The following is a 26,511-nucleotide window of genomic DNA, read 5'->3' on the forward strand; positions in this document are numbered from 1 at the left end:
CTGCAGCCTCAGCGCCTTCCGGGGCCTCTCAGATCCAGCGAGGCCAGCACTACATGATCCCCTCCGCTGCCCCTAGTCCCATCAGGTCCGCCTCCCAAATCTCTCCATTCCTCTGCCTACCTCGTCCCACAACCACAGTCCTCATTCAGGCCTCTCCATCTCTCACCTGGACGACTGCAACCGGCTACAGAAGGAGAGCAGGAACTGCGCCTGGGTCACCTGTGCAGCCATCCTTCGCCCAGGGTCCCCAGCTGTTAACCTTTTGGCTCATTCCCCCCCCCCTTTTTTTTTTTGCCTTTTTAGGGCTGCTCCAGTGGCACATGGAATTTCCCAGGCTAGGGGTCGAATCGGATCTGCAGATGCCACCACAGCCACAGCAATGCCAGATCTGAGCCGCGTCTGCGACCTACACTACAGCTCGCGGCAGCGCCGGATCCTTATCCCACTGAGTGAGGCCAGGGATCGAACCCAGGTCCTCATGGTTCCTAGTCAGATTCGCTACCGCTGAGCCACGACGGGAACTCCATGCCTCATTTGCTTTGTCTACCTACCTACCTACCATCTGTCTATCTCCGCCTCCATCTACCTTGTTGAAGAAACACATCCTGACACTTCACTGCTAACACCTCCCTACGTATCTCCTAAGAGCCAAGACAGTCTCCTTCCATTATCGCACGCAGAAAATAGGGCACGGATACAAGACTGTTATCTGTGCACAATCCGTATTCAAATGTCCCCCAGTGTCTCAATATTGTCATTCACAGCTATGCCTTTTCTTAGCCTGGATCCAAGCCTGGTCCCTGTCTCTGTGGCCTCTTTTATTCAAAAAACAGCTCCCCAGCCCTTTTTTGGTCTTTTGTGAAGAGTCCTGTCAGTTATTTTGCAGCATGTCCCCCGGTTTGGGTTTGTCTGATGTTCCATTGGGATTAGATGCAGGCAATGGATTTTTAGCAGCAAGACCCGGAAAGGAGGCTGTGTCCTCCCCGGAGCATGACATGGAGGCACCTGGCCAGTCTGCCCCAGGCTGGGATGCTGAGCGGCCACTTGATTAAGGTGGCGTCTGCCAGATCGTCCCATCCCGAGGCTGCCTTTTCCCTCTGTAATCGACGTGTAATCCGAGGGGTGATACTTGGAGACCGTGTGACTATCCTGTTCCCTGACAATTTTCACTCAGGAATTTAGCATCAGCTGGTGATTCGTGCCTGAACCAGTCATCACTAGAGTGGCTGCAGTAATCCCTTGAAGTGGTTTCTCACCCCTCAGCCTCACCCTGCTTTAATTCATCCTTCACACCCTTGCCCTAGTGAAAATCTTTTTTTTTTTTTCTTCTTTTTAGGGCCACACCTGCGGCATATGGAAGTTCCTAGGCCAGGGACTGAATTGGAGCTGCAGCTGCCAGCCTATGCCACGGCCACAGCCACACCAGATCGGAGCCGCTTCTGCAACCCGCAATGCAGCTTGTGGTCATGCCAGACCCTTCACACACTGGGCAAGGCCAGGGATCAAACCCGCATCCCTATGGAGATGAGTCCGGTTCTTAACCCACTGAGCCACAACGGGAACTCCCCCTAGTGACACTCTTAAGACACAGGACCAATTACATCACTCCTCTTCTCCAAAATATTCCATGGCTCCCTACTACTTACAGAAGAAGGTCCAAACTCCTTGGCTAGACTCTTGAGGCCCCAAATGGTCAGCCCTAACTGTACAGCCCCATCTCTGCTGCAGTGTCTGAAGCAGAATGCTCCCTTTTCACACCTCCAAGACTTTCCCCAGCTGTTTCCTCAGCTACAGTGCCACTTCCAGAAGCTGTTTCCCTGTGAGTCCTCCCCCAGCTGCAGCGAAGCTCTTTCTCCTCTGCCCCCACCCCCAGCCCTTCTCGAAGCCCCGACAGGACAGTTGTTTCTGCGTTTCCTCTGTTTGGAGCTGCTGATCGTCAGCTCCTGTCTGTTTGCTTTACTAGATGATGAGTTTTCCGGGGCAGGGACCATGTCTGACTCGTCCTGAACACCTAGTGTGTCTAGCATCAGGTCTTACACGGGTTAGTGCTCGTGTGTTTGTTGAGTGAATGCTACAGGAGCCGTGGGAAGCCCCCTGGGATTCGGACACGGATGCCCTGGCTCCACACCACCAAATCTTGATGATGGGAAAGACAGACCAGGAGGCAACACAGGGCAGTAGGGATGGGGGACCCAAATTTGGGGACCCAGCCTCTTGGGTTCACATACCAGCGAGATGCTGACCAGTGTCAGGGGCATCTATGGCCTTGGCCTGACCGGAAGCCTTTTCCTTTTCTGGGAAACATCTCCCTGATTTGCCTTGAGCCATCTCTTCTCCCCCTGACTCTCAGACCATGAGGTTTGTACAAGGGGCTGATCTTATCCCCCTGATCACTAGGTTGGAGAACCCTTCCCACGACATCAGCGACATCTGCAGGAAAGACTGTGCCCTCTTACTATGGGAGTTGAAAATTTAGTAGGCTATAGCCTGGCACTGCTGCTGCCCATCCTGCCACTCTCAGGGGAAGATCTGGTTGAGAAAGAAGCCAACAAAGAAGAAAGCAGAGTGAAGACCTGATTACTGAGGCCATCTGAACACCTGGATACAGCCATGCCTGAAGTCATTCTCTTAGACTATTACTCAGCCAGTTTCTGTCACTTGCAACCTAAAGATCCTAACCCACCAGCTGCGAGATGATGCATTTAGAGCAGACTGTTCCATAATTATATGGGAACCGTTACTGTTATTAAGACTCAAGCCACCGAAGTAGCTTTCTCTAGCCCATGTGGCCAGAGAAATGGCTCTCTGGTTTCCAGACTCCCGGCCATCACCACACCCGTGGTCACAGGGACCAACCTGGCCTGGCAAAAGGTACTCACCCTCCTTTCTCTGGCCTGCAGTGTCTCCTCCCACAGGGGACCGGGTGACGAGAGGAGGAGCCCTTCGAGCACCATCTGCTCTTGGCCCCTCCTGGGGCTTCCGTGGGATCATCACAGCGAACTTGTCCCCACTGGGGGCCTCCTCCTGCCTCTCAACAGTGTCCCAGTCCTGCCAGGGGAAGGGAGGAGAAAGCGTGTTCAGAGAGGAAGGAGAGAGAGCACGGGGCCTGCACCCCCAGCAAGAGATGTGCAGGAGGAAGGGAAAGGAACTGTCATTGAAAGAGCACCTACTGTATACCCAGACCTGTGTATACCTAGGGCTGTGCTGGGCTTTTTTTTTTTTTTTTTTTTTCGGCCTCCTTGAGGCATATGGAGTCCCCAGGCCAGGGATTTGAATCTGAGCCGTTGTTGTGACCTACACCACAGCTTCAGCAACGCCAGATCCTTAATCACCAGGCCGGGTATCAAACCCGCCTCCCTTCCACTACAGAAACACCGTCAATCTTACTGCACCACAGCGGGAACTCCTGTGCTGCGCTCTTTGCAGGTGTTAACTCAGCGAATCATCAGTCAGCCCTGTGAGGGAGGCACATCCATTGGAGCTAAGAACTTGCCCGAAGTCACAGCTGGGAAATGGTTTATTCGGGAGGGGACCTGAGCCCAGAGCAGTCGGACTCCATGTGGTAGGAGGGCCTTGGCATAATGTCCCCCATCCCACCCCAGAGACACCCCCAAGGTCCGAAGAGAGGTAGGTGGAGTCAGAGTCCAGCCCCATCACTTCCCAAATGTGTGGGCTCAAGAAAGCCACTTCCCTTCTCTGAGTCTCAGATTTCTTGTCCCAAGATGGGGCCATAAAAGTCTCTACCTCAGAGTGGGGTGGTGAGCCTTCTGGGGACAATGCCTGCAGGGCTGGGTTTTTATTTTATTTTATTTTTTATTTTTAGGGCTGAACCTGCAGCATATGGAAGTTCCCAGGCCAGGGGTCGAATCGGAGCTGCAGTTTTCAGCCTACACCACAGCCATAGCAACACAGGATCCAAGCCACATCTGCGACCTACACTACAGCTCACGGCAATGCCGGGTCCTTTAACCCAGGGATCAAACCCACGTCCTCATGGACACTAGTAGGGTTCATTACTGCTGTGCCGCAATGGGAACTCGAGGGCTGGATTGTTTTATTCTGAGTCTTACCACTCCCCCTTAGGGTCTCTCGGATGGCCTGCCTCTTCTGTCCTGGGTCAGACCTTTGAGGGGTGAATGGCCCTGGAAGTTCCCAAGGGTCTTCTTCTGGCTAAATGGCCAAGCCCTTGCCAGGCTCCCTGGCCTGCTCTGTCTCTTGGAGATGTATGCCAGGGCTGGTCATGGCATTCGGTGATGTGTGACCAGGCCTAGGGACAGTCCCTTCTTGCTCCGGATACCACACCCTCTGTGAATGGAGAGTTTCCGGCAGCCCGAGCCCACTGGTTAATCGCCAGGAGCTCCCTGTCAACTGAAAAGCCTTCTTCCCTCTTTTCATAGCCAGACACTCAGCCCCCTGGGCCAGCCCCTGCAGAGGCCCCTGCCCCTCCCAGGTGTGTGGCCTGGGGCAGCCTGAGGGGCTGGCTTGGTCTCCAGGAGACCTCTGCTCAGCCATGTCTGGATGTTTGGGTGGGACCCCAGGGCTGGCCTGGGGCAGAGACCTACTCTTTCCGTGGCCTCCCGTGCCCATCTCACCACGGAGGACGAGTTGCTGGTATCATCAGGGGCGTCACCGTCAGGGCTGGAGCTGGCACCAGAGTCAAGGTTCTCGTTGAAGCTGCTACACGGGGAGGCGGCCAGGCCCTCCAGGTAGGGTACTGCCTCGGGTTCCCGGCTCCTGGGGGCAGCTGTGAGGCCCTCAGCAGGGAGCCCTGCTGATGGGCCCCTGGGAGAGGAGACAGACCCATGACTTTTTCCCCTCTGAGTAATGGGAATTGAGGAATAACACACCACCACCACCCAGGTACACACACACACACACACACACAAACACACACACACCCTTAACGTTAGCCTGGGGGAGGGAGCCCACACCAAGGGCTCTCCGTGGGGTTGGGCTCTTTACATGGGCTGCCTTGTTTAACTCCAACGGACTCCCTTGGATGTGAGTGTCATGATTCCCATTTTATAGATGGAGAAACTGAGGCTCAGAGAGGTTAAAGGACTGGCCAAAGTCACAGAGCTAGGAAAAGGCAGAGATGCATAGATTGGGAACCAGGGCTATAGCCCCAGCCCCGACCAGGTCACTGGAGCGGGAGAGAAGACCCCAAGCTGAGTAAGACTAAGAAGACAGAATCGGAGTTCCCGTCGTGGCGCAGTGGTTAACGAATCCGACTAGGAACCATGAGGTTGCGGGTTCGATCCCTGCGCTTGCTCAGTGGGTTAACGATCCGGCGTTGCCGCGAGCTGTGGTGTGGGTTGCAGACGCGGCTCGGATCCCGCGTTGCTGTGGCTCTGGTGTAGGCCGGTGGCTACAGCCCCGATTGGACCCCTGGCCTGGGAACCTCCATATGCCGCGGGAGCGGCCCAAAGAAATAGCAAAAAGACAAAAAAAAAAAAAAAAAAAAGAAGACAGAATCATGCTGGACTAATGGGGGACCTTGAGAGGTAGCAGGGCTCCAGGGGCAGTGACAGGACCACCCGTCTGGATGCCAAGGGAGGGGGTTGTAGTGAAAGCCCTGCTTTAAAAAAGCCACTTGAGTTCCTGTCATGGCGCAGTGGTCAACAAATCCAACTAGGAACCATGAGGTTGGGGTTCAATCCCTGGCCTTGCTCAGTGGGTTAAGGATCTGGCGTTGGTGTAGGTCGCAGACGCGGCTCGGATCCCACGTTGCTGTGGCTCTGGCATAGGCCGGTGGCTACAGCTCTGATTGGACCCCTAGACTGGGAACCTCCATATGCCACGGGAACCGCCCTAGGAAAGGCAAAAAGACAAAAACAAAAACAAAAAAAGCCAGTTAATTACAGTTGCCGGCATCCTCAAAGACTGACCCACAGACTGGCTGCAAGATAGAAATGGGTGATGACCTTTAAAGAGGTCTGTGGCCAAATAAGTCTAAGACATATTACATACTTCTCCTAGCTCCCTTGCCCCGAAGCACAATGCATACTAGCAAACTAAAGCCTCTGACAAGTCCTGCAGGAAAAGATATTCAAACTCGTTTATCTCAGACTTTCTGAAACATATTTGACGGTAGAGCTGGTTTTGTTTTGTTTTGTTTTTTTAAAGTAATTCCTACCTATAAGAAACACATGTTCCCAAAGCAATGCTGATTTGATTCAATCCCTCTTCATTTTTGTTTGTCTTTTTAGGGCTGCACTGCGGCACATGGAGGTTCCCAGGCTAGGGGTCTCATCACAGCTGTAGCCAACAGCCTACACCACAGCCACAGCAACATCTGTGAGGTGCACCTGCCACCTACACCACAAGCTCACGGCAATACCTTATCCTTAACCCACTAAGCGAGGCCAGAGATCGAATCCGCGTCCTCGTGGATGCTAGCTGGGTTCATTAACCACTGAACCACAATGGGAACTCCTCCCTCTTCGTTTTTAAACAGGGAAACTGAGATAGAAAAAAAGAGGGAATTACTTGCCCAAGGTCCCACAGCCCATCAAGAAGGGAGCTGAAGCTGCAACCCAGGTTTCGAGACCCTCAGCCATGCCGTGCCAACTTCAGTGCAACTCAGGCCCCAGGGTACAGGTAACCCCAGAGCCTGGATCAGGGCATGGTCAGGCAGGTGGGCGATAAAAAGTGCCCGGGGTCAGGATTCGTGTGACTCAACACAAGTGCCCCGGGTGCCGAACCTGTTCAATCTTTTAAAGTTGTGCAAAGGGAACCAGGAAATGTGAGCAGGCTGTGGGCCATGCCCACCGCAGGGTGGGTGCACGGTTGCTCTGTCCCCTGAGCCGAGGCCCAAGGAACATGCCCCCTGCTGCCTGTGCCCAGGCTGAGTAGACTGACCATGTGACCCACACACGCCAGCAGCCATCAGACGGAAGCTGCCATCAGGAAGGGGCATGGGGTGGGATGGCTGAGGGCTTCCTACCCCCCCCCCCGGAGCCCCTCCAAAGACCCCAGGGTTCTACCCACCTCTCGGACAGGCAGCCGTGGGTTGAGGCACGGAGTGGATCCTCAGGGGCAGGCAGGTGGCAGCGGGGCAGGTCGCAGTAGGGCGCCTCAGTGCTTGGAGGGCTCCCAGGTTCCTGAGACAGAGTTGAGAGGAGGCAGCTCATCGCCCACGTGGGGGCTCCCCTCCCCCTGCGCAACCCCTCCCCCACAGGCGCCGTGGAAGTCTCCAGGCAGCTCGTGCTGGGATCTCCACTTCTCAGCCAGAGCTGTCCATCAGACTGGAAGTGCCCCTGGGAACCCAAGCTGGGGGCTGGCCAGGGTACAGGTATGTGCAAGCGCACACGTGTACAGGTATGCGTGCGTTGAAAGGCTTGCGTGTGTGCAAGTGTGCCCATGTGCACGCGTGTGCGCATGTCCCAAGGATACACTGATGCGTCTGTTTGCATAAGTGCATGTATGTTTATGTATACATGTTTCTAAACACACCATCAGTGCACCCACTCGACGTGTGTACACGTGTATGTTGCCACGTATATGTGAATGCTGCTAGAGGACAGGAGGTGCACAAACAGACCCCAAAACGGTCATCTGTCACCAGGACGCAAGGACAGGGAGGGAGGGGGAGGGGGACGCAGAAGCCACCCGGAGAATGAAGGAAAGGCTGGAGGAGGAAGAAGCAGTCTGAGAGGAGGAGGGAGAAGGGAAAGCAGCCTTGAAGGACCGGAGATTTGCCTTCCCAAAGGAGGGCCGGGGGCTCCAGGGCTAGAAGGTCAAGGCCCCAGGGGTGGGGGCGGGGGCCCTGAGCCACCTGCCGGCTGCGCTCTCCTTCCTGCCCTGAGCAGGGCCACTCCTGCAAAGGCTGGTGCTGGGCTCACCCGGGGGGAACGGCTGCTCACCTCCAGGAGGGCCCCCCCAATCCCTCCCCACCTCCTGGGGTGGCAGGTCCCCCCCCACACCTAGGGGTGGGGGACAACGGCCACAGCACCCTGCATCCTGCCTCCTCTCGGGTTACCTGGGCGGCGGGCTCCGGCCGTGGCGGCGGCTGGCGTCTGTCAGCACCCTCGTCCCCGGGGGGCTCCGGCTCAGGCCCCCACGCTGCCGCCCTCCCAGGCCCTGACTCTGGGCCGTGGCGGCGGCGGCCGAGGCAGCAGAAACTTTAGAGGGGCCGGCTGCGGGAGCAGGGGCCCCTCATTACTGTTTCATAAGCCGGGGCCCAGCCAAGAACAATGCAGGACATGAAACCGCAGGAACCTGATCCTCCAGGCTCACCTGAGAGCGGGCCAGGCGGGGCCCTGGGCGTGAGCTCCCCAGGGACCCTGGAGCCCAGAACCAGGGCGGAGGCCACAGCCTGGCCACAGCCCCAGGGTGGGCACAGAGTCCCAGGGTTCTGAGCAGATCGCCACTATGGGATCTGGGCAGTGCCAAGGAGTGGGTCTGGGGTATCTGCCGTGCCACCCAAGCCAAAGAAGGCCTGTCTGGGTTCAGTTTCGCCCCCTGCCCTGGAGCCAGATTCTGATCAGCACAGGGTATTGGGAGGTGTCAGATCTGCAGCCCGGCCTGGCGCCTTGGCTGCCCTGGGGACCTCACCAGGTGAATAAGGAGGCACGAGCTCCCTGGGCACTGGGCATCCTCAGGGGGTCCCCTCCCAGCTGGGCCCAGCAGGACCCCCAGCCTGTCACGGCACCTTTGTCCTGCTGTCACTTCCAGCCCCCATCACTACCCACTACCCGCAGGAGTAGGCCCAGCTCTGATTTCCTGTCTGGCGGGTCAGCACAGGCTCTGGCCCCAGACAGACCTCAGGGCCAATCCTGGCGCCTCCACTTCCCAGCTGGGTGACCTCAGCCTGGTGGCTTTTCTCTCTGAGCCTGGTTTTCTCATCCACAAAGGCGAATGATTAATGGACCCACTTCCTAGGGGGTGTTATGAGAAATAAATGAGTTAATATTTGTAATGGGCTTAGAACAGTGCCTGGTCTATACATTCTAAATATAGTAAATAATGTAAGAACATCTGATAGATGTTTATTAGTGTTAAATCAATAGACTTAAATACACTTGACTAGATAGATTGAAAGGAATGCGAGGGGCCTGGCGCACAGCAAGACCCTCCCACCTAGCCCCTCCCCCCTCCCTCCAGAACCTGGCACGGCCTGGTCTAGGCTGTGTGATGTCCAGAGATAAGCCCTCCCCCCACCTCCCAGGCTGGGAGATTCGGCTGAGAGCTGAGCAGAGATGCATTGGGGAGCCCAGGATCCTAGGGGAGCTGGAGCGAGCTTTCCCTGGGAGAGCGTCGCTCTGGGATCTGGGGCCATTTCTGCATATTCTTTTTCTTTCTCTTTTTGCATTTTAGGGCTGTATCCACAGCATGTGGAGGTTCCCAGGCTAGGGGTGGAATCAGAACTGCAGCCACCCGCCTACACCACAGTCACAGTAACTCAGGATCCGAGCCACGTCCGCAACCTACACCACAGCTCATAGCAACACCAGATCCTTAACCCACTGAGAGAGGTCAAGGATCAAACCCGCAACCTCATGGTTCCTAGTTGGATTTGTTTCTGCTGCGCCACAATGGGAACTCCAATTTCTGCATATTCTAATGTAGGTGATACCCTGGTGATACATTTGCATCCCCTCAGGGATCTAGCTGGGGAATGAGCTGCTCCATCCAGGCTGGGGGATGGGGTGGGGGGGGGTTGGGTTGTTTTTTTTGGTTGCGCCCGAGGTATGAGGAAGTTCCCCGGCCAGGGATCAAACCTGTGCCAGAGCAGCAAGCCTAGCTGCTGCAGTGACAATCCGGGATCATTCACCTTCTAAGCCATAAAGGAACCGTGGGAGATGGCTTTTTTTTGGGGGGGGCCTGAACCCTCAGCATATGGAGGTTCCCAGGCAAGGGGCAAATGGGAGCTGCAGCTGCCAGCCTACACCACAGCCAGCAACACAGGATCTGAGCCTACACCACAGCCAGCAACACAGGATCTGAGTCTACACCACAGCCAGCAACACAGGATCTGAGCCACGTCTGTGACCTCCACCACAGCTCACTGCCACACCAGATCCTTTACCCACTGAGCGAGGCCAGGGATCGAACCTGCATCTTCATGGATACTTAGATATGTTTCCTTTGAGCCACAACGGGAACTCCCCAGGAGATGCTTTTTTAACACACAGACTTTGTGACTCCACATGTTTGAAACTGCTCATCCATGAGCAAGACCTTGGTCAGCGTCAGATGCGGATGACTTGAAAGCCTCTATCTCCCACGGAGCTCTGGCTCCTGAGCGCCTTATACTAAGTAAACGCCCCTCATCTCCAGTGTATTCCCCAGGCACCTCTCACTCACCACCCCAGACACTCCCAACAGACCTCCTATCCCAGGAACCTGACTCCGCAGTCAGCCATGTCCTACCCTCTCCACGTTTCTCGGCTACCACAACCTTCAGATCCTTCTATTCAGTTAGTTCTGAACTGTGTCCCTCTGTCTCCATCTCAAAGTCTCCGTCGTCTCTGATACGAGTAACTGCACTTTTTCCTCACTGGCCACCTGGTTCACTCTCACTCGCTGCTGTCTCATTCTCTTGGAAATTGCAAATCTGGGAGTTCCCGCTTTGGCAACGTGGAAACGAACCCGACTAGTATCCATGAGGAGGCAGGCTTGATCCCTGGCCTCGCTCAGCGGGTTAAGGATCCGGTGTCGCTGTGCTGTCGGTTGCATGACGCGGCTCGGATCTGGCCTTGCTGTGGCTGTGGGGTAGGCTGGCAGCTGTAGCTCCAATTTGACCCCTAGCCTGGGAACTTCCAAATGCCACAGGCACAACACTCAAAAAAAAAGATTAAAAAAAAAATTGCGAATCTGATCGATCATGTCACTCCCCTGTTTTAAATCTTCAGTGGCATCCCGTGCCTCTCAGAAGTCCCAGTCCTCAGTATATCCATAAGTCCCACAGGGCCGGTGAGACACAGCCTTCACTCCACTCTCCATCCTTGTTCTGTACCACCTCCTTTCTGCCTCAGGGCCTTTGCACATACGTTCCCTTCCTCTCCTCTTGCCCCAACTTCACTGGCCACGGCCTCAAAGCCTCTATCAAGCAGCTAAAATATCATCTCCGTGGAGAAACATCCTCCAGTGCCCTATCATTTACCCTCAAGCCACTTGCTGTTCCTTTACAACATTTATCACAACCATGATTAAATAATTATTTGCATCATTACGTTCTGAGTCTCCATGTCTCTTGCTAGACGACAAGCCCCATGAACCAGGAACTGTGTCTGTGCTATTTATCCCTGTTTCCCCAACATCCAGCCTGATGCCTGGCACATTTGAAGCTCCTCTTCAATATATGTGAACATGTGAGCTGGCCCAAAGTCTCAGCTGGGAAGTGGTAGGACTGAAACCAGAACTCAGACCTGTCCGAACCCCAGTTTCTCCTCCTGCTCCACACTTGCCGTCTCTCCACCCACTGGGAGAAGGTCATTTGCATGGGAGGCGGACTCACAGGGTTTTCAGGCCTCTGTTCCCTGAACTTGAGACTGAGGACAGAGGAGCTGTGATTGGAGGTATCAAGACAGGTAGAAAAGAGTCTTTCAGGTTCATTTTTCTGGTGGGGAAGCAGGAGAGGAAACGAATGTATCCTGATTTAGCCACATGTGACTCGGGCTAAGCAGGGCCAGACGCCTTTAGGGAGAAGCACTGTTGCCCCACTTTACCCATTAGGAGAGGGAAACCAGAGAGGGCAATGACCCAAGGTCACACAGCAGGTAAACGGCAAACCTAGGACTGGAACGCTGGCCCGCCTGGCATTTACCCCAGGGCTTAGCCAAAAACCACACAATCACAAAGTGAGAAAATACCTCCCCTTCCTTCTTCAATACCTTCAAGGAGGAAGTCTCCAGAGGGTGGGGGGTACATTTAATCCCCAACACCCATCAGTCTCCCATTTTAACGGAGAGACAGCAGGATTTGATCAGAGCCTTTAGCTGACAACACATTCTTAGAATTTGATGATATTTCTGGGGTGTTTTTCTTTTTCTTTCTTTCCTTTTTCCCTTCTATATAAAGGACATCCTAGTTTTCTATTTGTGGTGGCAACGTGAAGTTCTCCTTTAGTATAAGGGGAAAAATGGTATTGATTTCAAGAACAATAATGTAAGTAATAGATTATAGGAGGATTGGCAAAAAAAAAAAAGTCATAAAAGGAAGAGAATGACTAGCCTTTGGGAAACTAACATGGTCCCACCACCCACTGTACAGATGGGAAAATTGAGGCTCAGCCCAGCAGGAAGGTCCATGTCTGAGCTCAGCTGCAAGTTGGTGGCCCAGCCAGCTTCCCTCTCCATCAAAGACCCCACCCCCCACCACCCCATCACAACCCCCCCCCACCCCCCGACCACTCAGGAAAGCCTGCCCACCTGGTGTCTTGCTCTGTGGGCCTCCTCAGGGTGGAAGCAGTTTTGACAGCAGCTCTGGGCAAGCATATTAGCCTCAAAGCGTTCAGAGGGGGCATTCCCAGCCACCCCCTCCATATCGGCCGGCCGGGGCAGCTCCTGGGATCCGATGGTGGGGCCTGGGAAGAATGGGGGGAAGGCAAAGGCCAGATGACTGGCTGGCAGCCCACCCAGACTCCAGTCCCAGCCCCAGACAGACAAGAACCAAGGAAATGAGGTTATCCATCAATTCTTCCAGCTGTTCATTTATTCACTCAACAAACACTCATGAAGCATTTCCTAAGCACCAGGCACTCTGCCAAGCATTTGACATGTGATTTCTAGTCATGACTGCAGTGTTGCTCAAAGTGTATTTTGAGGACCCTGCATTATTAGACTCAGCTGAGCTGCTCATAAAATGCATATTCCCAGTTCCCTCCCAGCTCCACCCAGCAGAATCTCTGAGGTGACGCACTTACACAAGGCATATATACAATGCGTTTTATACACGTCTCCTAGGTGATTCCAACGAACCCCAAAGTTTGAGTGCCCTTGCCTTACAGTTATCCTGCGTTGTAGATCAAATTAATGCCAATTTCAGATAAAGCAACTAAGTTCCACAGAGGTTCCATAACTTGTTCAAAGCCCCAATGGCTGGACTAGATTAAAACCCTGGCTGTGTGTCTCCCCACCCTCTCAGGGGTGGATGTGAGTGACACTGGATCCCACTGCTAACTCACACAGGACCCTTGGGAAACACTGGGAATGAGGCAAGAGGCCAGTGAGGTATTTTCGGAGGTGAGGACAAAATCATGGATGAAAGGGAAAACATAAGGTCATACAGCGAGTGTGGCAGAGCTTAGCCAAAGAGAGAGCCTGGTGATGGGACTTGAGCTCAGGACTCCAGGGCCAGGCCTTGAGGAGGGGAAGCCCTGTCAGAAGAGTGACTTGAAGATGCCCTCCTCAGCCCAGAGCCCCAGGAGGGGGTGGGAGGGAAAGGAATCCACACCCAAACACGCCCGCACCTTACCGTGCCCCCAGGTCACTTGCTCATACCTGTGCAGCTTCCTCCAAAGCGTCCCAGGGGATCCGGCCTTAGCTGCCAATCTCAGCGGAGAGCGAGGGAATTTCACGTTCTCCCCTGGGGCCACCAGGGAGAAGATTCCTGGCTCCTTCACCATCAGACCTGGGGAGGTGGCAAGGCACGGTGGGGGTTGGGGGGCTCTCACTGGCCCTTCGGCGCCCCCCCCTCCCCGAGGTCTCCGTCGACGCGTCGTCTCCCCGCTCCTAGTGGTGGAGGGGGCGGGGTGGGGGGAGCGCGTCGGTCCGGCCCAGCCTGGGCGGTTCATTCCCAGTCGCGCCACATAAAGAAGCATCGCTTCAGACGGAGAACGGCCGTTTATTTCCCTAGGGGCAAGTGTGGGGGGCTCCACTACTTGTGCCCCTCACCGCTCCCGCTTCCTCCTCCCCACTCCCAGCCAACCGGCAGAATTCTTCTCTAAAATGCACTTTGGGTGTGGATATAACAATGAAAAACCTTCGGTGGACACACATGCCCCACCCGGAGAATGGACCCCTGGACCTCTCCATCCAGCCATTCAGCCAGTCCCTCCCAGAGTCCCTCACCCCCTCTACCTTTCCCCACTTGCCTCCACTCTCTTCCAACCTCTCGGCTCGTGGCGCTGACCTCGGCTCGGGTTTCCACACACAGGGGGGTGCGGGGGTGGGGTGCCAGGGGTCATAGCCTCTCTATTTTAACAATGAATCAGAACGTTGCCCGGGAGGGGGATGAAGACCACGCCCCCTCCGCTCTCGCATAGGCTCGATCTAGGTGCTTCATTTACATGAAGAGTGTAGGATTGGACAACCCGAGGACAAGGGGAGGGGCGGAGGCGGGCGGCGCCCAGATGCCTCAGAGTGCGGGACCCGCCGCACGTTTAGCCTGAGCAGCAGTGTCTGGGTTCCCAAGGGGCTCTTGAGAGGCCTGGTACTGGCGGGTCTGGCCTCTTCTAATCTCTTTCCCTTCCGTTCAGTCCCGCTACAGTCCCCTAGGCTGGCTTTAGCGCAGACCTTAGGCTAGAGACTTAACCTCCCTGGGCCTCAGTTTTCTTATCTGTAAAATGGGGCTTCTAATGGTACTTGTGAGGATGAAATGAAATGCCTAGGATTTTTGACCATTTGCGCATCCATTCGCACACTTCCACTGAAGCGGAACTCAGTCACGAAATGCACAGCTCTTTCCTTGAAAAAAAAAAAAACAATCTGCTTTTAGAGTTCCCTGGTGGCTCACTAGGTTAAGGACCCAGAGTTGTCACTGCTGTGGCTCAGGTTGCCACTGTGGTGCATGTTCGATCCCTGGCTGGGCAACTTCCATTTGCTGTGGGCATGGCCAACAAAATAAAACATAGCAGTTTTTGCTGTGGCTCAGCAGGTTAAGGACCTGACATCTTTGTGAGGATGCAGGTTTGATCCCTGGCCTTGACCAGTGGGTTAAGGATCAGGTGTCGCCATGGCTGTGACATAGGGTGCAGATGGAGCTCTAATTCAACCCCTGGCCTGGAAACTTCCATGTGGCCCACCCTGCAGCCATAAAAAGAAAAAGTAATAGTAAATAAAAATAAATTTAAAATCTGCCTTTTTTAAAGCTAGCACTCTGCACTATGTGCCAGGTCCTATTTCAAATCTTTATATTTACAGGTTACAGGTTGCATAGTAATCTGAAGGATTAAGTACCAGCATCCTCATCTCATAGCAACTAGGATCAGGGAAATTAACTAACTCGCCTACGCCACACAGCTAGTAAGTGGCAAAGTCAAGACTAAAATCCTGGTGGGTCTGGACTCTACCTGCCACTACAGAGCCTCTTTGTTCACTAATTCGCTCAGACATTCATAGGTGCCTGGTACATACCAGGCCTGTGCTGGGCACCAGGGAAATGGCAATATGAATGAAATATGGCTCCTTGTGAAAGAGAAGCCTACTGACCAGTGGGAGAGATGGACCCCTGAACAGGTCATCCTGGCCCAGGATGGAACAGGTGAAAGCACACCTTCATAACAAGGATAATAATCTTTCTGCTCAGTCGCAATTACTGTAAACAAAACAGAGAGTAGCGAGTCTCTAGTACTTCCTGGCTGTGTGATCTTGAGAGTTACCTGCCCTCTCTGAGCCACGGTACTTGGTTTGAATTTGAAGCTCAGGAGATGGCCACAGCCTACTAGCCAGCCTCCTCCAAGTCAGCAAAATCTGGAGCCTCCTCAAAATCTAATATTTAATGAATTGTCAGTTGTGGGTGCTGAGGACACAACAGCAAACAAAAGAGTAAACCTCCTTTTTTCAGGGTGCTTTTACATTCTAGTGGAGACAAACAGATCCCAAACAAAATAAACAAGCAATAGAGTATGTCGCCTGGGAATAGGTGCTAAGGAGAAAAATGAGGCAGGAGGGCCCGGAAGTGGCTGGTGTGGGGAAAACATTACTTCTTTTTTTTTTTTTGCTTTTGCTTTTTAGGGCTGCAGTTGGGGCACAAGGGAATTCCCAGGCTTGGGGGTCGAATGAGAGCTGCAGCTGCCGGCCTAAACCACAGCCACAGCAACACAGGATCCGAGCCGTGTCTGTGACCTATACCACAGCTCAGGGCAACACTGGATCCTTAACCCACTGAGTGAGGCCAGGGATTGACCCCACATCCTCATGGATACTGGTTGGGTTCGTTATTGCTGAGCCACGACGGGAACTCCGTCATTATTTCTTAAATAAGGTGGTCAGGGAAGGCCTCATGGAGATGGTGACCTTTGAGCAAAGACCTGGGGAAGATGAGGCAGTGAGTCTGCGAGTCCTGGGGAAGAGCATTTCAGGCTGAGGGGGACAGCAGCAGCGAGGCTGCAGTGGAAAGAATGAGGCGGGGAGGGGGAGAGTCAGTGGGCTGTGCTGCGTTCTCTCTAGCGCCTCCAGGGCAGGGAAAGGGTTGGTGGGGGCTGGGCAGCAGCCAGGGTCCTGAGGCCGGCCTGGTTGGAAGGAGACACGGAGGAGGGGCCCAGGGAGCCCCTGGGGAGGGGAAGTGGTGATAGCGGTTGAGGCCAGAAGAGGGGCCCTCAGAAATCTAGGGATAACAGGCCCTCGTTTTCACCAGAGGGCAAAGCGGCCCTCCTCAGACACACATTAGCGGGTTTCTCCTGACACCGTCCCTGTGATGGGAAGGGCAGCTACAACCCCATTATATAGACAGGAAACTCAAGGCTCAAGCAAGTTGCCCAAAGCCACTCAGTTCATCAATGACAGTGCCTAGTCTAAAAACATACTCTGGGAGTTCCCGTGTGCTACAGCAGGTTAAGGATCTGGTATTGTCATGGCTGTGGCGAGGGTTTGATCCCTGGCTCTGGCTAGGGTATGATCCCCAGCCCATAGCTACCCGGTTTGATCCCTGGCTCAGGAATTTCCACATCCTGCAGGTGTGGGAAATAAATAAATAAAAATAAAATACACTCTGAGCTCTGTGGGTTGGCTCAGGGTTCAGGGCACAATGGTAACAGCCAGGAAGGCATCGCCAACTTTCAACATTTAGCCCCAGCCTCCCATTCCCCTCTCTGCTCCCTGAAGATTCTGCCTGCTCCCTCCACCCCTTGCCTTATGCCCTTCCCTTGGCCCAGACACGCCTCTTCGGAGATCTGGGGAAGTAGAACTAAAAGGGACAGTCTCTTTGATGTTGTTTGTTTTTTGTCTTTTTAAGGCTGTACCCACAGCATATGGAATTTCCCAGGCTAGGTGTTGAATCAGGGCTGCTCCTGCCAGCCTACACCACAGCCACACCAGATCTGAGCTGCATCTGCAACCTACACCACAGCTCATAACAACACTGGATCCTTAACCCACCGAGGCCAGGGATTGAACCCGCGTCCTCGTGGATACCGTGGGCTTCTTCACCACTGAATCACAACAGGAACTCCTAAAGTGACAGTTCTAATCCCACTCTATCCCCGGGCTCATTCCCTCCCAGCTCACAGGCCTGTTGGAGAACCACACCGTCTGGGAAGGCAAGATAGAAATGTACGAGGTATACGCCCCAATGGGGCAGGGGCAGGAAGGCAGGAGTCTCTGAGGGGTCTTTAGGGCTGCCTCCAGCCCATAGCTACCCAGTGAAGTGGTCAAAGCAGCCAGGCTTGTTTTTACTGAGAAGGTGGAAATCTGAATTTCTATAGAAACCTCAAAGTTTTTAAATACAGCTAAGTCAAATTGTTTTTAAACACTGTGTGAGTCAAACCAAACTAACCTTCAGGCCTTCTCTTCCAAGCAGTGTCTCTGAAATGGTAAATCAGAGATAGATTTTCATTCTATTAGTGATGGCTTAAATGCCACCCCCTCCAGGAAGTTGTCTCTGGCTTCCCTAGCCTTAAGTGAGGGCTCACTGCTGGGATCCTGTGCAAGACTCTCACTGGGGGTTTATCTTTATCTTTCACGTTGCCAACTATGTGGGTGGCGCCCCCTGGAGGTAAGATCCTGGCTCTCCACCTCCCAGTTCCTTGGGCTGATGAAGCTCAGGCAGCTTGGACCATGAAGTGGAACCCATGTACCGAAAATGACACAAAACAAAAAGCTGAAAGTGTGCCATCTCAACTCCAGCTTCCATTTTTGTTAACCTGAGAACCCTCTCATACAAGCCAGTTATTTTAAAATCTTGCTTTATATGTAGCTAAATCTAATCTTTCCTGATTAAGCTCCTAGCTGCCCCAATTGACAGCGCCTGCAGGATGTGCAGTGACAAGCAGCCAGGTGGAACATGGTGAGAAAGACAAGCTCTCCAGAGGGTTCTAAGGGCACTGCTCCCCATCCTAGGACTGGCGAAAATCATCCTGATGCAATTACCTTGGTCACCCGGAAGAACTGAGGGCACACTCGGGAGAGTGGGTGAGAATTTAATACTAGTCAACACTATATATGTAGGTGTCAGCTGTAAAAGACCCCACATCACCGGGGATGGAGAAGAGCCGGGTCAGGTGTCTCTGCAGCAGCCGGCACACATGGAAGCCACACCCAGGAACCCCTGGAGCCGTGGGAGGTGGTTCATGCACAAGGTCTCACATCAGCCTCAGGGCAGGCCTGAGAGGCAGGTGTCAGGTCATCTCAGGGGGTGGGGGTGGGGGGATGGTCCCCGGGAGGTCAGCAGTGAGGAGCCCATACAGCGGGCTGGCGGCAGAGCCAGGAGTCAAAGCGCAGCCCGGGCCCATCTGCTCCCGCTCACGGGGCCTGTGAGGACGAGACTCACCTATGGCCCTGGCCCGAATACCAGAACCACCCAGACAGCCCAGAACCAGGCCCCACCCTCCGTCCTGGCAGCCAAATGGGGTGAATCACCCCACCCCAAGCACAGGAAGGACAAGAGGAAACAGCAGGGTGAGCGGCGGAAGGAGCCGAGGAGCCAGGCGTGGCCTTCAGACCCGCATCAGCCAGCAGACAGCACCAGACCGTGGGCTATGGGGTCGGAGAGCGCCTGCCTGTGGGGGGCCCTCCACGGCGTGAGTGGAGGGGAAGGCCTGCCCTGCAGGCCCCAGTCCCCTGCTGCCCTTCCTCCAGGCACTCCCCTCACACCAGTACACTCACTGGCCCATGAGCTTCGCCTGGGCTGAGAGCTCATCTCTCCCCTCTGCAGTCCCAGCGTCGGGGCCCAACCGCAGCTCCCTGTGCTCTGGTCCGGTCACAGGAACCAGTCAGCACAAGTGGGGTCTGACCATCTCCAGAACAGGTGTGCTGGCCGTCCACACCGCACCGCATCCACCCGCCTCAGGTGGGCCTGGACTCCGCCACCAGCCCTGCTTGCTCGGGAGAACAGCGGGGCGTGTGAGCGAGGTGGTCACCCGCACGCGGGACGTGGAAGGAGCAAGGCTGGTTTTCATCGGCTCTGAAGCCGCACCTGAAGGTCCATGTGGGAGAAGCGTGAAGAATCGGGAGCCCTCACAGGACACCGGTGGCCTCCCGGGGGGCCTGCTCCAAGAGGGCCAAGCTTCCTGGCGAGTTGAGGTATATTTTCTCGACAAAGGACTAATGGTTCCTTCTTGGCTGGGCTCTGCCTGGGAGCTGCTGGAAGCCTGGGGTGAGGAACACCCAGGACTCGCTTACCTCCGCCCCTTCAGATCAGCTGAGACCAACAAGGCCAAGAAAGGACAGGCCCAGAGTCTCGGCCAGGCGAAGCCTGAGGCCGGCTGCTCACCCACCAGCCCATGTTCCAGAGCAGAGGGTGGACTCTGGATTCCACTACCGGGGGTGGTGCTGGCCTTCTGCCCTGGTCAGGCGCCTGGCCCCGGCAGCGCCTTCCCGCAGCCCCAGGGGAAGCTGCCGCAGAGTGAGCATGACCCACGCCCCCAGTGGGTTCCACTACCCCCAACGCCTGCCCTTGGTGTGTGGCACCAGGGCCAGGGACCAACCAACCACAGTGTGCTTAGCTTCACGAGTCTGTTGAAGGGACCATGGGGTGTACACCTGGGAAGACGTCCCAAATGGCCCTGGAGGCTCCTGGCGGGGGAGGCCAGCTCTCAGCTGCCTGCGCCTTCTGGAGCCCAAGCCCCAGGCCAGAGAGGTGCTGGCCTCCTAAGCCTGGGCAGTGGAGCCATCGCCTGGGCGCAAGCTGGGTTAGAGGACAGCCAAGCTGAGATGCTGGTCTGTGCAGCCCAGGCGGGCATGGCCTGCTGGCCGGTCTCACTCCCCACTGTGCCGGGCTTTGCCTGTCAGCCGGCGACGCTGGGTCTTGCTGGTACGAGTGGCGCTCGGGGGCTTCTTGGTGGACTCCTGGGCCCGGCGGGGGTGTTTCCTCTTGACCTTTTTGCGACTATGTGCATGCAGCGAGGCTGTGAGAGATGAGATCCTGTGGGCGGGCAGAAGGCTGGTGAGGCCAGGGCCTCAGTTTGCCCGGGGAACAGGGTGTGTGGGTGGAAGGCTGGGTCAGGGCCTGGCTCATGGAGGGGAAGTTAGGATAGGCCCCGAATGCTGGGGGTACCGGATCCATTCCCAGGGCAGCCTGCTCTGTCCCCAGAGGGCCTGCCAGCTCCTCAGCTCATGGGCGCTAAGGGTCCCCAGGGCCCGACATTCTTGGGGGTGGAGGTGGGAGGCAGTGAGGGGGACTGAGGACCACCTGACGAGCAGAGCAGGGGGCTGCTCAGGGCCTCACACGTGCCCTGTCGCCCACCACGGGCCAGCAGGAGGTGACTCCATAGGCCACGTCACAACACCAACCACAAGGAGCAGGTGCACAGGGAAGGACACGCCGGGGCTCACCGCTGGGACAGCAGGGGGTCTCTGGACTTCCTGGGCAAGGCTCTGCTTGGCTTCTCCACAGACGATGTCTCCTCCTCGGGCCCATGCCCGGCCCCTTGCTAAAGAAGCCCAGGATAAGTACCGTCACAGGAAGCGGTGACTCCAGAGGCCTGGGCCCCCTGAGTAGTCCCTGCTCTGCTGAGTGGGGGTATGACCTGCTTGCTGACTCCCACCCTCAGTCGGGGCTGTGGGCGGCGAGGCCACGTGTGATTACACGGGAGAGCTGGGTTCCCAGGTCCTCCACCAACACGGCTTACAGTGGCCACTCAGACACTCACGGATGAAAGAACTCCTAAATGGGGACAGGACTGGTCTTTGCATCAGACCTTACAGAAGAACAAGCACCAAATTCAAAGCGAGTGTGAGCTCAGAAAGGATATGACAAAGCAGTGGCCTAGGAATTAAGGACACTAACCCAGGACAGATACAGCTTACCTGCTCAGGTACACATACACCTGCGTGAAGCCCTATGTGACCCAGACACGAGTTTAACTGAAAGGAACGTGTCCTAAGACGACACTCACTGTGATGCTTTCTGAGATTCTCTTTCTTTTCTTTTCTTTTTTTGTTTTTTGTCTTTTTAGGGCCACACCCACAGCATATGCAGGTTCCCAGGCTAGGGGTCCATTTGGAGCTGCAGCTGCCGACCTACACCACAGCCATAGCCACGCAGGATTCTTAACCCACTGAGTGAGGCCAGGGATTGAACCTGCATCCTCATGGTTAGATTTGCTTCCAATGAGCCACGATGTGAACTCAGCTTACTGACATTTTCAATGATATTCTGCTCCCTTTTTTCTGAAAGGCTGGTTGGGACTTGCTAATGACTCACACCCACAGCTCAGGGCAGAGATGTGCTGTGCAACAGGAGTGACCACAGGCAACCGCTCTCGGGCGCGTCAGGTGGACTGCCCGCCTTCATGCTCACAGCAATCCCACAGGCAGCTGCTATATCAGGGACCCCCGATTTAGTGGTGAAAGGACACGGGCAAGGCAAAAGCTCACAGCCGCTCAGTGGGAGAGGTGACCTCTGAGCCCCAGGGCTCTGGAATCCCTGTGACGTGGACCAGCGCTGAGCGACACCCACACACCCCCCCAACAAGCCACCCTGCCCCTGCGTCCCTTCTTTCCTGGGCTGGAAGGGAGACCCACCTCAGGCGGAGTTAGTCCCAGCAGCCGGGCCCCCGAGAGGTCCAGGTCGCTGATGGTGGTCACGGTGACAGTGTGGTTGGGGTGGTCATACTGCACCGACTCTGTCTTTGCTGTCACTAGCCGGTCCAGTTCGTCTGCCTCCTCTGTGCAGGGTGGGTACAGGACCAGGCCTCAGTCCCAGGGCACAAGAAAGCAGCCCAGCCCGACACCCCGGCCCCAGCCCCAGCCCTCCTCTACTCTATAGGAGGGCATCCAGGAAGTCAACAGCTCCAGAGCCCGGCCTGCAGATGATGGCTATAAATGACCCAACTCTTCCCTCCATGCTCCAGGGAGACCTCAGACCACCTGGTCCCTACTTAGGACAAACCTGGTGTGACACCAGGAGATGCTACCACCCCTAGTCTCTCTGGACCTCAGAAACTGGGCTTTCTGTGCAGGATCAGTTTACCAAGAGGTATGGGTCTGCCCCTGGTCTCGGATCCACTGACATTTAGGGTGATCTGAGGACCACCCCTGGCCCCCAAGTCACCACCAAGACCCCTGCACGTCACATTTTGTGCAGCCCTCACACCCCCTCCCACCCACCAAGGGATAAGGAGACCCAGCCTGTTGGGTGTCCTCCAGGTAAGGCCAAGGGGGGCTTACCCAGAGCTTCCTCTCTCTCTGCCAGCATCTTCAAGTATTCCTGGTGGCGCTGAAACCAAAGGGAAGGGAACAGTGGGAGTGTGGCCTCTCAGTCCAGCCTCAGGCAGAGGCACTGCTCACCTCCAGGATGAGTGAGACCATGGCTGGATGTGAGAGACCAGGAAACCTTCCCCAGAGCTGGGCCCACAGCGACTCTATCCACACAAACTGCTCCCCGGGCCTGCCCACGCCGCCCCTCATCTGCCCATGGAGGCTGCAAGTGCCCCGGAAGTCAGACACTCTCCCACCCGCCCTCCTCTGTACCTCCTCCCGGAGCTTCTTCTGCTCCTCCTTAAGCCGCTGCTTGATCTCCTCAATGGCCGCTTTCTTCCGCTCCACCTTCCGCTTATGGAAGCCTGTCAGATACTCCCTACAGGAAAGAGGCAAGAGAGAAAAATCACATATACAGGTGGCCAACAAGCACATGAAAAAATGCTCAGCATCACTGATTATTAGAAAAATGCAAATCAAAACTACTCTGAGGTACCACCTCACACCTGTCAGAATGGCCATCATTAATAAGTCCACAAATAACAAAGGCTGGAGAGGGTGTGGAGAAAAGGGAACCCTCCTGCACTGCTTGTGAGAATGTAAACTGGTACAACCACTATGGAAAACAGTGTGGAGGTAACTCAGAAAATTAAATCTAGAACTACCATATGACCCAGCAATCCTACTCTTGGACAAATGTCTGGATAAAACTTTCCTTAAAAAAGACACATGCACCTGTATGTTCATTGCAGCCCTGCTCACAATAACCAAGACATGGAAACAACCTAAACGTCCATCGACAGATGAATGAATTAAGATGTGGTATATGTGCACAACGGAATACTACTCAGCCATAAAAAAGAACAAAACAATGCCATTTGCAGCAACATAGATGGAACCAGAGACTCTCATACTAAGTGAAGTAAGTCAGAAAAAGAAAGACAAATACCATATGATATCACTTATATCTGGAATCTAATATACGGCACAAATGAACCTTTCCCCAGAAAAGAAACTCATGGACTTGGAGAACAGCCTTGTGGTTGCCAAGGGGGAGGGAGTGGGATGCACTAGGAATCTGGGGTTAATAGATGCAAACTATTGCTTTTGGAATGGATAAGCAATGAAATCCTGCTGTATAGCACCAGGAACTATATCTAGTCACTTGTGATGGAGCATGGTGGAGGCTAATGTGAGAAAAAGAATGTGTATATATATACAGTTTTCTGTCACTTTGCTATACAGTAGAAAACAGACAGAACACTGAAAACCGACTCTAATGGATAAAATAAAAATCATTTTAAAAAAAGAAAAATCACAAGCAAGTCAGGATACAAGAAAAGAAAGTCTTGCTCCAGGAATGGGGGATGGGGAGGAGCCCATACCGCACTCACTAGGTGCCTGGCATCATTCCAAAAATGTACAGGTGTTAACTTGTCCAATCCTCACAGCAACCTGTGTAGTAGTAGGTATCCCATTTTACAGATGGGAGACACAGAGGCACAGAGAATGTAAGCTTAGGCAAAGAGAGGGAGATGCTGCCTCTCTCCTCTCTCCTCTCCAGAGCTCTCAGCTGCCAGCAACAGGGCCAGGTAGTGGGTACAGGGTGTGGGCCTCTGGAACAGGTAAGGGTCCCTTCTTTGCTGGTAAACTCCACTACCCAGTGAATTAAGCCACCTCTTAAGCCCTTGAGGGCTTTCAAGGCCACCCGCAACCAAACCTCTATAAAATCTCCATTGGACCAAGACCCCACTTCCCCAGGGCCCTCCTCCTGGGCACAACTATAGGTCGTGTTGATGCCATCCTGAGTTTCCAGATGATGCCCCAGGATTTCCCTCTCTCCCCCTATCTGATCGCAGCCCCTTCTCATTTCTCTAGAGCTGACTGCCCTAGGTTTTTCGCTGACCCACCACCATAAGCCCATGTAGCACTCTGAGTGGGGACGCTGATAGTCTGGACGCTGACGCTTAGGGGTCCAACTCAGGGGTCCCAAGACCTGACGCGCACAATCCAAAAGAGTTTAGTAATCGCCTGGTAAATAAATGAATGTAAGCCACTCATTTCATTCACTCATCATTCATAAATAGCTGAGTCTACTGCGTGCGGGGCCGCCGGCCTGGGTGGGGAAGATCAAAGCTGTCGCTCCAAGAACCCAGCTCCCCGCTCTCCGGCCGCGCAAATGGCAGCGCTGGCTGGTAGAGAAGCTGAGAAAAGAAGCGAGGGCGAGGCGGGGCGGGCGATTCCATTCCTCAGGGATGGGGGCCCAGGGCAACCGCTTCCTTCCGCGAGGGAGTTCCACACCTTGAAGAGAGGGCGGGACCGGAAGGGCCCTCCGCGGGAGCGTGGGCCGGCGGCCCTGGCCTTGGCCGGCGGCCCCAACGGGCTCTAGTCGAGCCTTAGCACTCACCGTCGCTTCTCCTCGTCGAAGCTCAGAATGAGCCGCGGCCGCCGGCTATCGCCATCTCGCTTCTTCTTCTTGTTTCGGCCCATAGCGGTAAGGCCTCGGCGGCGCGGCTCCCGCTCACCTGAGACACTTCCGGGTGTAGCACTTCCGGCGTCCCGGACTTGCCCCACAGCCGCGCTCAGTAGTTCCGCCCCGCTCACCAGACCCCGCCTTTTAAAGGGGCCGCCCAGCCTGTCTCCCCCGCACCTCCCTTCCGCGCATTAGAGGCAAAAATCCTTACCCCCTCGGCTGCTACAGCACTCATCCTACTCTTAGACTAGCAGCGGTGAGAGCGAGGCCCTAAAGTCCCAGCGCCTAGCACTGTGTCTCTCAGAGTGTTCAATACAGAGTTATTGGCGAATGGCCAAAGATTGCTGATTTTTTTTTTTCCTGGTCGCACTCTAGCATGTGAAAATTCCCGGGCCAGGGATCGAACCCTTCCTTGCCAAAGTAGCGACCTGAGCCGCTGCAGTGACAACGTGGGAAGCACCAGAGGTTGGAGGAGCTCAGGGGTGGCTCCTCCAGTGGAGGGATTCCCAGAGGAAGTGACCCCAGAACAGTTCGAGAGTGGGGATAACCCACTCTTAGGACCCATTGCTCTTCTTGGACAAGTGACTGGAGCCCAGAGAGAAGGTAAGCACACATATATTAAGTGCCTACTGTATGCCAGGTATACAAAGAAGGCAACTGTTATCTCAGAGAGGGGACGTGACTTGTCTAGAGTTACACTGCTGTTCTGTGGTAAAGCGAGACTTGACCTGGGTCACTGGCCTCATGGCCCAGCATCCTGGACCGCTAGCCTGAGGAATCACTCTCCCAGTAGCCAGCACACCCCATTGCCCTATGATAAATTTTGAAAGGAGCCATAGGCACACTGTCGGTGCAGCTCTCCATGAATGTTGAATCCATTTCACAAGGGTCCACTACCTGGCAGATTCTTTTGTGGGCGCTGAGAGTTTTCTTCAAATCAAGGGCACAGCAGGAGGCTGCCTGAATGATGGGGCTACAGGGTGATTAACTGACCCTCTGCTGCCCCCTAGTGGCCATGCCCCATGCCCTCCTTGGCACCCTCCCCCTAGGCAGAGCATTGTCCTGGCTGCAGTGATGCCCCCGACAGGAATGTCTCTTTTTGGGTTTTGGCTTGTTTTTGTTTTTATGACCACACCTGTGGCATATAGAAATTCCCAGGCAAGGGGTCTAATTGGAGCTGCCGGCCTACACCACAGCCACAACACCAGATCTGCGCCTCATCTGCGACTTACACCGAAGCCTGCAGCAATGCCAGATCCTTAACCCACTGAGTGAGGCCAGGGGTTGAGTCTACATCCTCATGGACACCATGTCGGGTTCTTAACTCTCTGAGCCACAACGGGAACTCCGATTATCTCTTTTTGTTACAGAACACAGGTTTGGCTGCTCGCTGCTCATAAGCCAATAATTTGAGAGGCAAATGTCAGTAGAAAGGCAAATCAGAAAGCTGGCAGTCTGGGGAGATGGTGGACTTGTGTCCAGTGACCAGCTCCAAAGATTCTGCTCAGCTGTGACAGT

General features: G+C 54.8%; 2 protein-coding genes across 18 annotated transcripts in view; both read right to left on the bottom strand.

Moving 5' to 3' along the window:
* The window catches only part of TRIOBP (TRIO and F-actin binding protein), a 67,685-nt gene extending 53,540 nt beyond the window's left edge, over positions 1 to 14,145 (bottom strand). For 2 of the 11 annotated variants that reach the window (XM_084955376.1, XM_021091502.2), the window contains exons 1-6: positions 14,039 to 14,145; positions 13,446 to 13,575; positions 12,375 to 12,529; positions 6,991 to 7,103; positions 4,593 to 4,782; positions 2,880 to 3,048 (exon numbers count right to left, since the gene is read on the bottom strand). In XM_084955376.1, coding sequence (XP_084811502.1) covers positions 2,880 to 3,048; positions 4,593 to 4,782; positions 6,991 to 7,103; positions 12,375 to 12,488 — 586 coding nt within the window. In that variant the 5' untranslated portion in view covers positions 12,489 to 12,529; positions 13,446 to 13,575; positions 14,039 to 14,145. Of the gene's footprint in view, positions 1 to 2,879; positions 3,049 to 4,592; positions 4,783 to 6,990; positions 7,550 to 7,981; positions 8,095 to 12,374; positions 12,530 to 13,445; positions 13,576 to 14,024 lie in introns of those variants that run through there. The other 9 variants (XM_084955378.1, XM_084955377.1, XM_084955383.1 and 6 more) reach the window with 7 other exon arrangements.
* A 4,142-nt stretch (positions 14,146 to 18,287) lies between these two features.
* On the bottom strand, positions 18,288 to 25,057 carry NOL12 (nucleolar protein 12). Of its 7 annotated transcripts, none has more exons than XM_084955388.1 (7): positions 24,431 to 24,824; positions 23,906 to 23,975; positions 22,794 to 22,899; positions 22,491 to 22,539; positions 21,846 to 21,988; positions 20,655 to 20,752; positions 18,288 to 20,244 (listed from the first exon to the last, which is right to left on the bottom strand). In XM_084955388.1, the coding sequence occupies exons 4-7, from the start codon at positions 22,516 to 22,518 to the stop codon at positions 20,079 to 20,081; spliced, it is 435 nt and encodes a 144-aa protein (XP_084811514.1). In that variant the 5' UTR covers positions 22,519 to 22,539; positions 22,794 to 22,899; positions 23,906 to 23,975; positions 24,431 to 24,824; the 3' UTR covers positions 18,288 to 20,078. The 7 variants fall into 7 exon arrangements, with proteins under 7 accessions (XP_084811514.1, XP_084811515.1, XP_003481600.1 ...); XM_084955389.1 differs by having other exon boundaries at positions 23,915 to 23,975; positions 24,431 to 24,704; XM_003481552.5 differs by lacking the exons at positions 23,906 to 23,975; positions 24,431 to 24,824 and adding an exon at positions 24,928 to 25,057.
* Between the last annotated feature and the right edge of the window lie 1,454 nt (positions 25,058 to 26,511).

Source organism: Sus scrofa, chromosome 5, assembly GCF_054392235.1.
Source record: "Sus scrofa isolate SSC_HxYL_T2T_F1_AM1 chromosome 5, Sscrofa_HxYL_maternal_Yorkshire_Landrace_v2.0, whole genome shotgun sequence".
NCBI lineage: Eukaryota > Metazoa > Chordata > Mammalia > Artiodactyla > Suidae > Sus > Sus scrofa.